General features: G+C 45.2%; 1 protein-coding gene across 5 annotated transcripts in view; it reads left to right on the forward strand.

Moving 5' to 3' along the window:
• SLC4A11 (solute carrier family 4 member 11) overlaps positions 1 to 14,601 on the forward strand; it is a 122,976-nt gene that overhangs the window by 55,595 nt on the left and 52,780 nt on the right. For 2 of the 5 annotated variants that reach the window (XM_060687196.2, XM_060687198.2), the window contains exon 4: positions 10,852 to 10,898. The exons of 1 other annotated variant lie outside the window; for it this stretch is intronic. In XM_060687196.2, the coding sequence (XP_060543179.1) occupies positions 10,852 to 10,898 (47 nt within the window). The remainder of the gene's footprint in view (positions 1 to 10,851; positions 10,899 to 14,601) is intronic. 2 more of the 5 variants (XM_060687197.2, XM_087874809.1) reach the window with 1 other exon arrangement.

Below are 14,601 nucleotides of genomic sequence, written 5' to 3' on the forward strand. Positions count from 1 at the left end.
GGCCCAGGGATCCTTGGTGCTCTCAGAACTTTGTGGTTTTCTTAAAGACGTTTCATTACCCAACTAGGGAACATCATCAGTGTAGAAAGGGAGTGTGGTTTGCAGGGAGGAGGAGGAGGAGGAGGAGGAGGAAAACAGTGACTTTGGGGTCTTCGATGTCTGAGCTTGGTGGTTTTCTTAAAGACGTTTCTATACCGAATTAGGTAACGCCTTCAGTGTAAGAAGGGATGGGGTTGAGGAGGAGGAGGACTATGGGATCCTCTGAGTTTGACTCTTCTCTTGCAGACGTTTCATTGCCCAACTAGATTACATTTTCAGAAGAGACGGGTGTTTGTGGATGGAGGAGAAAGGGAGGGAGTGGTGCTCTCTGAGCTTTTCTTGTAGACCTTTCATGACCCAACTAGGTATCATCATCAGTGCTAGAAGGGAGTGAAGTTTGAGGAGAGGAGAGGGAAAGCAGGAGGAGGAGGACTTTAGAGTCCTTGGTGTTCTCTGAGCTTGGTTGTTTTTTTTGCAGACGTTTCATTACCCAACTAGGTAACATCATCAGTACTAGAAGGGAGTGAGGTTTATGGAGAGGAAGGGGAGGAGGAGGAGGAGAGGATTGGGGGAAAGGAGGGGGAAAGCAGGAGGAGGAGGAGGAGGAGAACTGTGGGGTCCTTAGTGCTCTCTGAGCTTGGTGGTTTTTTTGCAGACGTTTCATTACCCAACTTGGTAACGTCATCCATATTAGAAGAGAATTTTAGTGCTCTCTGTTTATATATACCATCTGTTATATATATCTATATATTCTCTTTCAACGTCGATGAAGGCATGGTTTATTAAAATCACCTTTCCAGATTTGGGATTGGTCTTTGTACAAGTGACCCATCAGATCTCCGCAGCGTGCTCCAAGCTTCTCCAGTTGCTACATCTACCCTTATTTCCCCGAAAAGGAAACCGGAAAATAAGCCTTAGCATGATTTTTTCAGGATGCTCGGAATATAAGCCCTACCCCAAAAATAAGCCCCAATTAAGATTGTCAGCCAGATGGATCAGTGGTGGGTTTCAATTTTTTTTACTACCGGTTCTGTGGGTGTGGCTTGGTGGGCATGGCAGGGGAAGGATATTGTAAAATCTCCATTCCGTCCCCAATCCAGGGAAAGGTTACTGCAAAATACCCATTTCCTCCCGATCAGCTAGGATTTGGGAGGCAGAGAATAGATGGGGCAGTCAGGATTTTTACTACCGGTTCTCCGAACTACTCAAAATTTCCGCTACCGGTTCTCCAGAACTGGTCAGAACCTGCTGAAACTCACCTCTGAGATGGATGCATTTAGGACTGTATTTCCCCTAAAATAAGACCTAATCAGAAAATAAGCCCTAATGCGTCTTTTGGAGCCAAAATTAATATATTAATATTATTTCCGGGGAAACACGGTGGTGGATGAGATGTTTGTGGGCTCAGTTGAAATTCTAGGGCAGCCTCCCCTAAGCAATGCTCTCCCATAACTCTTAGCTAGAAGGGGGAAAGGTTGTCAGATGCTGGCTGGGGATGATGGAAATTGGGACCTAATGATTCTAGAAGTTGGCTGGGGAAGGCTGGTCCTTCTTGTGTTCTCTTCAGGATACGGAGCTGTGGATCCTAACTCAAAATACGGATTATTATTTTTTTTTAACCCAACTCTGGATTGTACCTTCAGGGATACAACGAGTAAAGTTACGCGTTGTATTCTCAACTGGCCATTATACGGGTAGTCCTCGACTTACGACCACAATTCAGCCCAACGTTGCTGGGGTTCGGCAAGATAATTGTGTGAGTTTTGCCCTGTCTGCTCCCCACCTTTCTTGCCACCGTTGTTAAGTGAGTCACGCAGTTGTTAAATGAATCCGGCTCCCCCCCCCAATGGACTTGGCTTGTCAGACGGTTCGCCAAAGGGGATCATGGGACATCACAACCGTCATAAATACGAGTCAGTTGCCACAAGCAGTCTGAATTTGGACCCCGTGACCATGGCTTGGCCACAAGGGTCGTAAGTGTGAAAAACGGTCCTAAGTCGCTTTTTTTCAGGGTTGTTTCAAACGGTCACTAAACGGAACGGTAAGTTGAGGAACCGCCTGCGGTCAAACCCCACCCTATTCAGATATCCCTCGTGGAGGCTGCAACCGTCGTAAGCGTGAAAAGCGATCCCAAGTCCCTTTTTTCGGGGCCGTCGTCACTTCAGAACGGTCACTAAACGAACGGTTGTAAGTCGAGGACCACCTGCAGTAGATTCGCGGACGGTTTATTTGAAATCTCCTTGTTCATCGCCCGAGTTGCTCTCGGATTTTTGGCTGGAGTGAGGAGCCTGTGTCAAATCCCTCTCTATGCCTTCAGCTAGATTTTAATGCCTTCCAGATGCCTTATAAATTTAAATCCCATTTTTTTTTCCCAAGAAGCCCAGCTCGGTGGGGGGTGGGGGGGGAAAAGTGGGGGGGTGGGAGATGGTTTTTAAGGATGGGTGTTGTAATCCAAAGCCATTGGAGAAGTTGGCCCAGGTACAACATACCGTTTACAATGGAGGTTTCCTTTTTTTTCTTTTTACCCCACTTAAAACTCTTTTAATTTGAACGTTTCCTGTCTCTCCTTGTCTGGAAGCATTTAGCCATCCCCAGTGGGTCCGCATTGTCTACTGCCCGTGTGCGTCGGTGTGTGTGTGTGTGTGTGTGTGTGGGTTTGGTTTTGAAAGCCCCGTTCGCTATTAATTAGATTTTTTGAAACCTTGCCCATTGCCGCAAATAAATCTTTTAACTCCACCTGGCACGGTTTCTGACGCTGCTAAAGTAGCCGGGATAAAAATCAGGAATGGCGCGTGAGAAGGTAGTGGAAGCATGAGATTGGCTGACTCGTCCTTCCGTCCTTCCGTGGTCGGTAAAGTGAGGAGCCAGATTCAATATACTGTCTGTCTGTCTCTCTCTCTCTCCCTCTCCCTCTCCCTCTCCCTCTCCTTCACTGTCTTTCTCCCTCTCTCCTTCCCTCTCTCTCTCTCCCTCTTCTTCCCTCTCTCTCCCTCTCTCTCCTTCCCTCCCTCTCCCTTTCCCTCTCTCTCCCTCTCTCTCCCTCTCCTTCCCTCTCTCTCCTTCTCTCCCTCTCTCTTTCCCTCTCCTTCCCTCTCTCTCTCTCCCTCTCTCCTTCCCTCTCTCTCCTTCCCTCCCTCTCCCTTTCCCTCTCCTTCCCTCTCTCTCCCTCTCCTTCCCTCTCCCTCTCTCTCCTTCCCTGTCTTTCCTTCTCTCTCCTTCTCCCCTTCTCTCTCTCTTTCCTTCCCTCTCTCTAGTTCTCTCTCTCTCCTTTCCCTTCCTTCTCGTTCTCTCTCCTTTCCACTCCATCTCCCCCTCCCCCTCTCCTTCCCTCTCACTCCCCCCTCTCTCCCGCTCTCTCTCCTTTCCTCTCTCTCTCCCTCTCCTTCCCTCCCTCTCTCTCTCCCCCTCTTCCCCTCCTCCCCTTCCCTCTCTCTCTCTCCCTCTCTCCTTCCCTCTCTTTCTCTCTCTCTGGTTCTCTCTCTCCTTCCCTCTCTCCCTCTCTCTCCTTCCCTCTCCTTCCCTCTTGCTTGTTCTCCCTCTCTCTCTCCTTCCCTCTCTTTCCCTCTCTCTCTCCCTTCTCTCTCTCTCTCCCTCCCTTCTTCCATCTCTCTCTCTCTCCCTCTCATGGAAGTACAGGTAGTCCTCGATCTAACGACCACAATCGAGCCCAAAATTTCTGTCGCTCAGCGAGACATGTCTTAAAACGAGCGCCCCACCCCTTCTATGACCTTTCTCGCCACAGCTGTTAAGTGAATCACTACAGTTCAGTGAGTTACACGGTTGTTAAGCGAATCTGGCCTCCCCCGTTGACTTTCCTTTCGGAAGGTCGCAAAGGGGAATCACGTTGAAACCCCCCTGGGACACTGCGACCGTCATAAATACGAGTCAGCTGTCGAGCGGCTGAATTTTGATCAGCTGACCATGTGGATGGCAGCAACGGTTGTTAAGTGTGAAAGCCGGTCCTAAGTCCCTTTTTTCCAGTGGTGTCGTAACTTCGAGCGGTCACTAAGTGGACTGTCGTAAGTCCAGGGCCACCTGTATGAAAGCAGGCTGATTTTTTTCAAAAAAAACCCAAACAAACCAGTCAGGTTGGGCTCCTGAGGCCTGCTGTTGTGATGAATCCACGATCAATTATACGAGGGTTTCACAGAAAATAGTGCTTGGTTTAATGCAGTTTTTCTCAACCTTGGAAGCTTGAAGATGGGTGGATTTCAACTCCCAGAATCCCCCAGCCAGCGACACTGAGACAAAACAGCCATCAACGGGCACATAGAGATGGACCACATTTACACACCATTCAAAAGAGACAATCCAAAAGCTAAAAGATCACTGCACTTCCTGGCCAGAAATAAAATACCCACAAGAGCAGAGATTAACACAGTGTTTCTCAACCTTGGAAGCTTGAAGATGGGTGGACTTCAACTCCCAGAATCCCCCAGCCAGCGACACTGAGACAAAACCGCCATCAACGGGCACATAGAGATGGACCACATTTACACACCATTCAAAAGAGACGATCCAAAAGCTAAAAGATCACTGCACTTCCTGGCCAGAAATAAAATACCCACAAGAGCAGAGATTAACACAGTGTTTCTCAACCTTGGTAGCTTGAAGATGGGTGGACTTCAACTCCCAGAATCCCCCAGCCAGCAGCGCTGGCTGGGGGATTCTGGGAGTTGAAGTCCACCCATCTTCAAGCTTCCAAGGTTGAGAAACACTGGTTTAATGTCTTTTGGCATCTCGAGTGTAAATCTTTGCGGTGGTATTTTCACAGAGGAAACACGCCGGGCCTGCTTTCAATTCGAACCTGATTTAGAATAAATTCTTCCACGATTTATGCGTCCTCTTCCTCCTTGGGCGCTTCTGATCACGCCTTTGTCATCATTTCTCCTCTTACACCTCCACAGAGATGAGTTTTCTTTAGTAATTGCAGCGACCTTGCTGTGTAATTACCACACTCACTAATTACTACATTGTGTGAGGGAGCCAATGCGCCGGTCAAAAACAAGGCAGCGATAATTCCTGCGGGTCCGTGTGGGCCCCGGGGACCTTCTAGCGGCGTTGCTAGAAGCCACAATCTGTGGTAGTTTTAAATACAAGCCCAGTTGCTAGCGGTAGTATCCTAATTGTAATTAAAACTCGTTGCAAAGATATCACAGGGCTTTCAAACACCTGATTTATTCCTCTTGGCTTCGGTTTCCTCAGCTTGCCAGAATCTGGATGTGTAAAAAATACAACCAAGCAGATATTTTCTCCCTGTTGTAAAGCTCTCTTACAGCGCTCGTGTTATCTCCGGGTAGTAAAACCAGAGATGGGAGGGTGCTTTCTGGAATGCAGGCTGTGGGTGCAAAAAGTTCTTCCAGGGTTCAGTTTACTAGTTGTCTTGATAATGTTAGGAAAGTGTCTGGGAAAACAGTGGGAAGATGTTAAGGTGCTGGCCCAGCAACCAGGAGATGGTGAGTTCTAGTTCTGCCTTAAGTATGAAAGCTGGCTGGGTGACTTTGGGCCAATCGCCAGGAGATGGTGAATTCTAGTCCTGCCTTAGGCATGAAAGCTGTCCAATCACTTTGGGCCAACCACCAGGAGATGGTGAGTTCTAGTCCTGCCTTAGGCATGAAAGCCGGTTGGTGACTTTGAGCCAGCCACCAGGAGACTGAGAGTTGTAGTCCTGACTTAGCCATGAAAACTGGCGAGTGACTTTGGGCCAACCACCAGGAGATGGTGAGTTCTAGTCCCAATTTAGGCATGAAAGCTGGCTGGGTGAGTTTGGGCCAATCACCAGGAGACGGTGAGTTCTAGTCCTGCCTTACGCATGAAAGATAACTGAGTGACTTTGAGCCAATCACCAGAAGATGGTGAGTTCCAGTCCCGCCTTACGCATGAAAGACAGCGGAGTGACTTTGAGCCAATCACTAGGAGATGGTGAGTTCTAATCCTGCCTTAGCCTTGAAAGCTGGCTGGCATCTTGCCCCCAACAATCTGGGTTCTCATTTTACCAACCTCGGGAGGATGGAAGGCTGAGGCAACCTTAAGGTGGCTGAGAATCAAACCCCTGGCAGCCAGCAGAATTAGCCTGCAATACAGGTAGTCCTCGACTTACGACCATAATTGTGCCCAAAATGTACGTTGCTAAGCGAGACCGTAGTTAAGTGAATTTTCCCCCATTTTACGACCTCTTGTGCCACCGTGGTTAAGTAAATCACTGCAGCCGTTAATTTAGTAACACGGTTGTTAAGTGAATCGGGTTTCCCTATCGGCTTTGCTTGTCCGAAGGTCGCCAAAGGGATCACGTGACCCCCAAGCGTCATAAATATGAGTCAGTTGCCTATTGTCTGAAGTTTGATCACATGACCACGGGGATGCTGCATCTTAAGGAAAGATGCTTAAGTCCATTTTTTTCCCCCAGTGTCGTAACTTCGAACTGTCGTAAATCGAGGGCAACCTGTTCTGTCTTCGAACCAATGTGACTTTTTTAAAAATTGTCTCTCTTCCACTTCTCTTTTGCTCACCCGTCTGCTTCCCGAAAGCATTTCTGGGCCTAAACACCGAATTTCCCAAATGCTAAAAACATCTGTCCCAGTCAAAACGAGTAACACAACACACACAAAAATCTGTTGTTGTTGTTTTTTTGTGTCCAAGTTCTCCACGCTTGGATTTTTTTTTTTTTTTTTAAAAAGAGTATTTGCAGAGCAGGAAGCGTCTTTGTTCGCTCTAATAATGGGGCAGGACCGGCCCTTCGGCAGACAATCGCCAATTGATGGATCTAGTCCCACCTTTTCGCACAATAGCTTGTCCCCAGATTCGGAGTCAAAGAGTTTCCTGAAAGACTCCCGAGACGCAGGCAGGCACGCACACGGAGCCTGCCCGGCGGCTTGACCGGTTGAATAGTTTCCAAATCCCAGCGGGAGGCGGGAGGCAGAGGGGATGGAATTGGGCTCCTGGAATAATTGGTCGAAAGGAGGCGCGAGGCTTCGAAGGGAAGCCCCGTTCCAGTGGCGCCAACAAATTCCTTCCAGGCGAACAACGAGGGTTTGGAGACTGAAGACACATCGCTACGCGAGACAATGGCTGCATTTCCTTGCATTAAGGCCGCCGGCTTTTTTTCTGTCGCCACGCACAATGGCCCACCGTCCAAGCCCCGTCTGATAAATTCTTATTTTAGAAAGCTGATAGCGGGGCGGGAAGCCGGTCGCTTAAGGGCTTTTTTCGTCGGGCGTGGAACGTCTAAACAAAACCCTTCTGTCCCCATTGTCTATGGAGATTCTCCAGCCAGCCAGGTTGTCCCAAAAATGCCCCCTCCTTTTTTTTTTTTAAAGAGGCCACTGTACTTTCTGGATTTTCTTTGAAGACGTTTCGCTTCTCATCCCAGAAGCTTCCTCAGCTCTGACCGGATTGTGTGGAATGGAAGGATTTCTATTCCTTGGTCATTTGCATCCTTTTAGAGGGACGTTGAGGCCACTTGGAGATTTGTCTGTGTTGTCAGTTGTCCCAGAGGACAGCTGCTGTTTCAAGAGGCAACTGGACTTTCTGGTTTTTTCTTTGAAGGCGTTTCGCTTCTCATCCCAGAAGCTTCTTCAGTTCTGACTGGATGCTGGGGAATAGAAGGATTTATACTCCTCGCAGACAGCTGGTCATTTGCATCCTTTTAGAGAGACGTTGAGGCCACTTGGAGATTTGTCTGTGTCCTCAGTTCTCAGCATTTTTCAAGAGGCAACAGGACTTTCTGGTTTTTTCTTTGAAGACGTTTCGCTTCTCATCCCAGAAGCTTCTTCAGCTCTAACCGGATGGCGGGGAACGGAAGGATTGATACTCCTTGCAGAAAACTAGTGATTTGTATTCTTTTTAGGGAGTCGTTGAGGCCACTTGGAGGTTTACCTATGTCCTCAGGGTCACCTGAATTTTGCAAATGGGTGTGTGTTGTGGCCCATCAGTGGCCTATGCAGTTAGTAGCTGATTCCGACAGCGAGGAGGCTGGTGTGGTGCTGCGCCAGCAGCCTGTCGTCCTTCCTTAAATAGGCTAGGGGAGTGGCCAATTAGCCCCAAGCCTTACTCTCGAGGAGACCTCCTCCTGAGGAGCCACTCCTGCCTTTTGGCAGCTCTGCGCACCCGTGCATCGAGAAGAGGCTCCTCCTCTTCTTCCTCTTCACGGAAGAGGAAGCTTCCGGAGGTTCATGGAAGCTTCTGGAGGTTCATGGAAGCTTCTGGAGGTTCTGAAGGCCCTGGCTGAATCCCCGCCTCTGGCACCACATCTTCTCCAGCCTCCTCACTGTCCGACTCGAGTGCCAGCTGCACAGGCTGCTGGCGCAGCACCACACCAGCCTCCTCGCTGTCGGAATCAGCTACTAGCTGCACAGGCCGCTGACGGGCCACAACAATAACTGAATGCAATGCAAGGGTTAGGATAATCTCTCTTTCTCCAACTTCCATATTGTTGAAACTTTAGGATCAGGCCAGGAAAATGGGGCATCGTCGGCCGGGCCTCCTGACCTCCAGATGTGCAGTGTTATCCCTTTCCATCATCCTCGGCCCAGGCTGATGAGACAGTGGTTGGGGATGATGGGAGCCCGACTCGGGCAAATTTCCTGGCATTGTGGCGGCATAGCTGGTTGGAAATGTTCGGCCTCCCATTTCCTTTCCACCTACCACCCTGTTTTTTTTTAAACACCCAACCCTGAAATTAATTTATTTGAGCTCTGGAGATCCCGAATAAACAAAAATCCTTGAGGAATAGTGATGAAATAATCTCGGCGGTTCCAAAATAGAACAGAAAAACAACTTTAGGCTGTTTGCATTCAGATGCTTCATGCGTGTGGCTTTCGCCTGAAATAAAATTATTTCATTTCCAGCTCCGTTGGTGTCTATTCTTGTAGATCGGGAGATCTGATTAAAATATGAATTTAGGGGAGGAATCGTTGCACGGAAAGGGCTGCGTCTGCCATTGAGCCGTACTACAGATACTCCTTAATTTATGACGATCCGTTTAGTGACGGCTCAAAGTTACAATGGCACTGAAAACAGTGACTCAGGACCGTTTTTCACGCAACCGTTACAGCATCCCCGCGGTCAGGTGATCAAAATCCAGATGCTTGGCAACTGATTCGTATTTACGACGGTTGCAGGGGTTACGGGATTCCCTTTTGCGACCTTCTGACGAGCGAAGTCGATGGGGAAGTCGGATTCACTTAACAACCCGTGTGACTAACTTTAACAACTGCAATGGTTCGATTAACAACTGTGGCAAGAAAGGGGGTAAAATGCGGCAAAACTCACTTAACGACCGTCTCGCTTAGCAATAGAAATTTGAGCTCCATTGTGGTCATAAGCCGAGGACTATCTGTAATATAAACAGGTGGTTTTTTCCCCCCACTAGGTTAAAAAGGGGAAATGTCAGACGTCACTTATTTACAACTGTGGCAAGAAAGATGGAAAAATAAAGGCAAAAAGTCATTTAACAACTGTCTCACTGAACAACAGAAATTTTGGGCTCAATTGTGGTTGTAAAATCGAGGACTACCTGTATTATTATGTCTGTAAGCCACCCAGAGTTACCTTATGGTAAGATGGACGGCCAGTATATTTTATAAATAAATAATAAATACAAATTATCAGCTCAGCTGTGGTCGTAAGTCGAGGACTATTGGAAAAAGTGGAAGGTGCACGATCCAATCTTTTAAGGTAGCACGGCAAACATTTATATAAATAACTCGGCTTGAGAGTTTCAACAATATTTGCATTCTTTTTTCCGTAACGAAAGAACTATTAAAAATAATAGATAAAATGTTGATTTGGGAAGAAAGGGGAGGTTCTGGCTTAAACCCCTATAATATAGTGAACCCCACAATGTGGGTTTAGGCTTGCTGGTCTCGTTCAGCCCGTCCTACCTCACAGGGCTGTTGTGGAGACTTTGCATAGGTCAGCTTGAGCACAGAGCTACCCCAAATGAAGGTCAGCCAACAGTTCAATCAATCAATCAATCCATTTATCCATCAATCCATCCATCCATCAGCAAATGCTCCAGCACTGGAAGAGGTTGGATAACCATTTTGTCTGAAGTGGTGTAGGGTTTCCTGCTAAGCAGGGGGTTGGACTAGAAGACCTCCAAGGTCCCTTCCAACTCTGTTATTCTATTCTATTCTATTCTATTCTATTCTATTCTATTCTATTTTATTCTATTCTACTCTACTCTACTCTACTCTACTCTACTCTACTCTACTCTATTCTTTGTTTTCTATTCTATTCTATTCTTTTCTATTCTATTCTATTCTATTCTATTTTCTATTCTATTCTATTCTTTGTTTTTCTATTCTATTCTATTCTTTGTTTTCTATTCTATTCTTTTCTATTCTATTCTATTCTATTCTATTCTTTGTTTTTCTATTCTAGTCTTTGTTTTTCTATTCTATTCTATTCTATTTTCTATTCTATTCTATTCTTTGTTTTTCTATTCTATTCTATTCTTTGTTTTTCTATTCTAGTCTTTGTTTTTCTATTCTATTCTATTCTTTGTTTTTCTATTCTATTCTATTCTATATTCTATTCTATTCTATTCTATTCTTTGTTTTTCTATTCTAGTCTTTGTTTTTCTATTCTACATTCTATTCTATTCTATTCTATTCTATTCTATTCTATTCTATTCTATTCTATTCTATTCTATTCTATTCTATTCTATTCTATTCTATTCTTTGTTTTTCTAGTCTATTCTTTGTTATTCTATTCCATTCCATTCCATATTTTCTTTTCTGTTCTGTTCTGTTCTGTTCTATTTTCTATTCTATATAAACAGTAACTTTTCTCTCTTTTTTCCCCTTTTAGCAGAAAGTGATGGCTCTGGGTGCGTTTTATTGCACACATCAAGAAAAGTAGGTATAATTTTGCTTTAACTATTTTTTCTATGTCTGTCGTTCCACTTTATAAAATGAGATAAGATAGATGAGGTAACTTTTAAGGTCTTTTTTTTTTTTACTGTGAGCACACTGGCCGACATTAAAAATGAAATCCTGTTGCCTGCTCTTAAAAGAAAGTATATATCTACCCAAACACATACATAACACATATATAAGCATGCTAGATGCATACATCAATATATACCTGCCCCGTACATACATATACATGTAAGTATTAATCACTGGATTATGGCATTTCCAAAAACATGGGCATAAGTTTCATTTTTTCCCTCAGTTGTCTTCATAACAGGCTAGCTGTGATCAGGTTTATCTGAACGTCTCTGGTGGGCATTTCCCCCAGGACAATATGAAAATTATTTTTTAAAAAAAATATAATTATTTTTAATCATTTTACTTTACGATATTGTGGCCTAGTCTGGAAAAACCTGGATGACATTAGAAAACGAGAACCCTCTTCCATTTCAACTGGGAGAATGGATTGCACATCTGTATGGCATCCTATGATCTTGCAAACATGAAAATTAATATTACAGGTCTCTGAAAATGGTGGGGTTTGATTGCGAACAGCCCTCGACTTACAACGGTTCATTTAGTGACCGTTGGAAGTTACGACGGCACTGAAAAAAGTCACTTGTAACCAGTTTTCACACTTGTGACCCCTGTAGCATCCCCCCCCCATGGTCATGTGATTAAAATTTAGATGCTTGGCAACTGACTCATATTTATGACGGATGCAATGTCCCGGGGTCATAGAATCCCCTTTTGCAACCTTCTGACAAGCAACGTCAATGGGGAAGCCAGATTCACTTAACAACCATGTCACTAATTTAACATCTGCAGTGAATTACTTAGCAGTGGTGAAATCTAAAATTTGTTACTACCGGTTCTGTGGGCGTGGCGTGGTGGTGGTGGGGTAATGTGACTGGGTGGGCATGGCCAATTTTTTATTTTATTTTATTTTTTACTTTTAATAGCATTTTTTCTAACAACCTCTTAAAATGCTTTTAAAAGCCTCTGACGATCCCAGCTGAGTTGCCTGATCAGCAAAGGCTTTTTTTTCTTTTAAAAGCCTCTGATGATCAGGCAACTCAGCTGGGATTGTCAGAGGCTTTTAAAAGCATTTTTTTTTTACAACCTCTTTGGCCTTTTTTTTAAAAGAAAAAAAGCCTCTGCCGATCAGCCAACTCAGCTGGGATCGTCAGAGGCTTTTAAAAGCATTTTTTCGTTGTAGAAAAAATGCTTTTAAAAGCCTCTGACGATCCCAGCTGAGCTGTGCGATCATCAGTGGCTTTTTTTTTTAACTTTTAAAAGCATTTTTTCTGCCAAAGAGGTTGTAGAAAAAATGCTTTTAAAAGCCTCTGACGATCCCAGCTGAGCCGCGCGATCATCAGTGGCTTTTTTTTTTTTTTTTTACTTTTAAAAGCATTTTTTCTGCCGAAGAGGTTGTAGAAAAAATGCTTTTAAAAATAATTAAAAAAAGCCTCTGATGATTGCGTGGCTCAGCTGGGCAATGGGGGGGGGAGGCAGGGATTTTTGCTACCGGTTCTCCGAACCACCCGCCTCCATCGCTACCAGATCAGGCGATCCAGTCTGAACCGGGAGCATTTCACCCCTGAACCGTGGCAAGAAAGATTGTAAAACGGGGCAAAACTCACTCAACAACTGTCTTGCTTAGAAACAGAAAATTTGGGTTCAGTGCTGGTCATAAATTGAAGACTACCTGGACTTGGTTGGAAACTAACCAAAGAGAGAAGCAACCTGGAATTAAGGAGAAACTTCCCAACAGTGAGGACAATTAATCAGTAGAATAGCTTGCCTTCAGAAATCGTGGATGCTCCATCACTGGAGATTTTTAAGAAGAACCTAGACAGTCACTTATCTGAAATAGTATAGGCTCTCCTGCTTGAGCAGCGGGCTGGACTAGAAGACCTCCAAGGTCCCTTCCAGCTCTATCCTATTCTAAGACTACCTGTATACAGGCCTTTGCACTTATAATTATGAGAGTAAATCTTTGATTGTTTCTAAGTTGGTTGTTGGATGTTGTCCATCCATCTGGAGAATTCCTGGATCGCAGACGTTCTATGAGATGTTTCTGCTTACAGTGGGACCTTCTACCAAAATCCTTGTGGTGGCCACCCGAGTCAGAAATTGTTACGACATAATTGTTATGACAAACTAGACACCATAATTGTTATGAAAAATCATATGTCACGCACACAAGGCGGAAATAGCTCAAGGGTTGATTTTTAAGTAGAAAACAACTCAGGGTAGGAAACATAACTCATCTGACGCTCCCAAATTTTCCTCACTCAAAATGTTTGCCTGTGTACGACATGCAGACATGAAACCCTAGTCCGTTCAGAAGGTCCCAGATTTGGGAAGTCGGAGCAACCTGGTACAAAGAGTCCGACACCCCACTGCGCCATCAATGTGTGGTAATATCCATATCCTTTAATCAAAGCTTTGAAGTCACATCCTGCCGGTTCATGCAGAATTCTCATTTATGGGTTGCTCTCCTATAGCTGCCGTCAACATCTGTCATTCTTGCTGAATTTGAGTAGCGCATGGAGTACTATAAAATGATTGTAAAGGAAAGCCGATTTCCTGCTGGACGGACGCCGGTGCCAGTTTTCCAATCGGACAGATGAAAAGGACCTTCCCTAAAAACGTTAACCTCGTTGGCACTTCCACCGTTCCCTTCCAGCCGAGCCTTTGATGGGTTCGCTGACTTCTGACATCGCTCGGGGCCCTTCCTTCCACAGCCGGTAACAAGGACGGGACGCAAAGGATGTGCAAAATCTTGTAACTCACCTCTTTTGGGGCGCTCCATCAAAGTTGGGTGGAGAAGGAAGCACCGTGAATCCTGGCTGGGATATTTTTATTGATCTTGATGTCATTGTGCAGACATTAAGGTCAGTTATAAAAATTATGGGCACGAGTGAAGGCAGGCTGGGGAATACTCGCAGTTGTGGTCCACCCATCCTGCCAAAGTTGAGAAAACCAACTTTTAGGGTCTGTACAGATAGTCCTCGAGTTACGACCACAATGGAGCCCGAAATTTATGTTGCTAAGTGAAGCAGTGGTTAAGTGAGTCTTGCCCCATTTTTACGACTTTCCTTGCCCTTCACATTTCTTAAGCGAATCACCGCAGTTGTTAAATTAGTCACACCGTTGTTAAAAGTGACCCCAGGACACTGCAACAGTCATAAATGTGAGTCAGTTATATCTGAATGTAAATCACATGACCGTGGGGATGCTGCAACGGTCATTAAGTGGGGAAAATGGTCGGTCTCTTTTTTTTTTTTTAATGCCCTTGTAACTTCAAGCAGTTGCTAAGTGAAGTGTTGAAACTCGAGTTCTACCTGTAATCATGCTCTATAGATCGTAAACTCTTGTCGTAAGTTAAGAACTCTCGCTCAATGGCCTTTGAGACCTCTTAACGACTGTAACCAGAAGATTCCAGTCCCAAATTGCGGTTGTAAATTGAGAACTACTTGCAATGTCTACTTGCAGAGCCTGTAGTACAGTGGACTAAAGCACTGTTATTAACATCTGCTGCTTGCAATTACTGCAAGTTCAAATCTCGCCAGGCTCAAGGTTGACTCAGCCTTCCATCCTTTCTAAGGTAGGTGAAATGAGGACCCAGATTGTGGGGGCA

Source organism: Pantherophis guttatus, chromosome 8 (genome assembly GCF_059756535.1).
Source record: "Pantherophis guttatus breed Tessera chromosome 8, ASM5975653v1, whole genome shotgun sequence".
NCBI lineage: Eukaryota > Metazoa > Chordata > Lepidosauria > Squamata > Colubridae > Pantherophis > Pantherophis guttatus.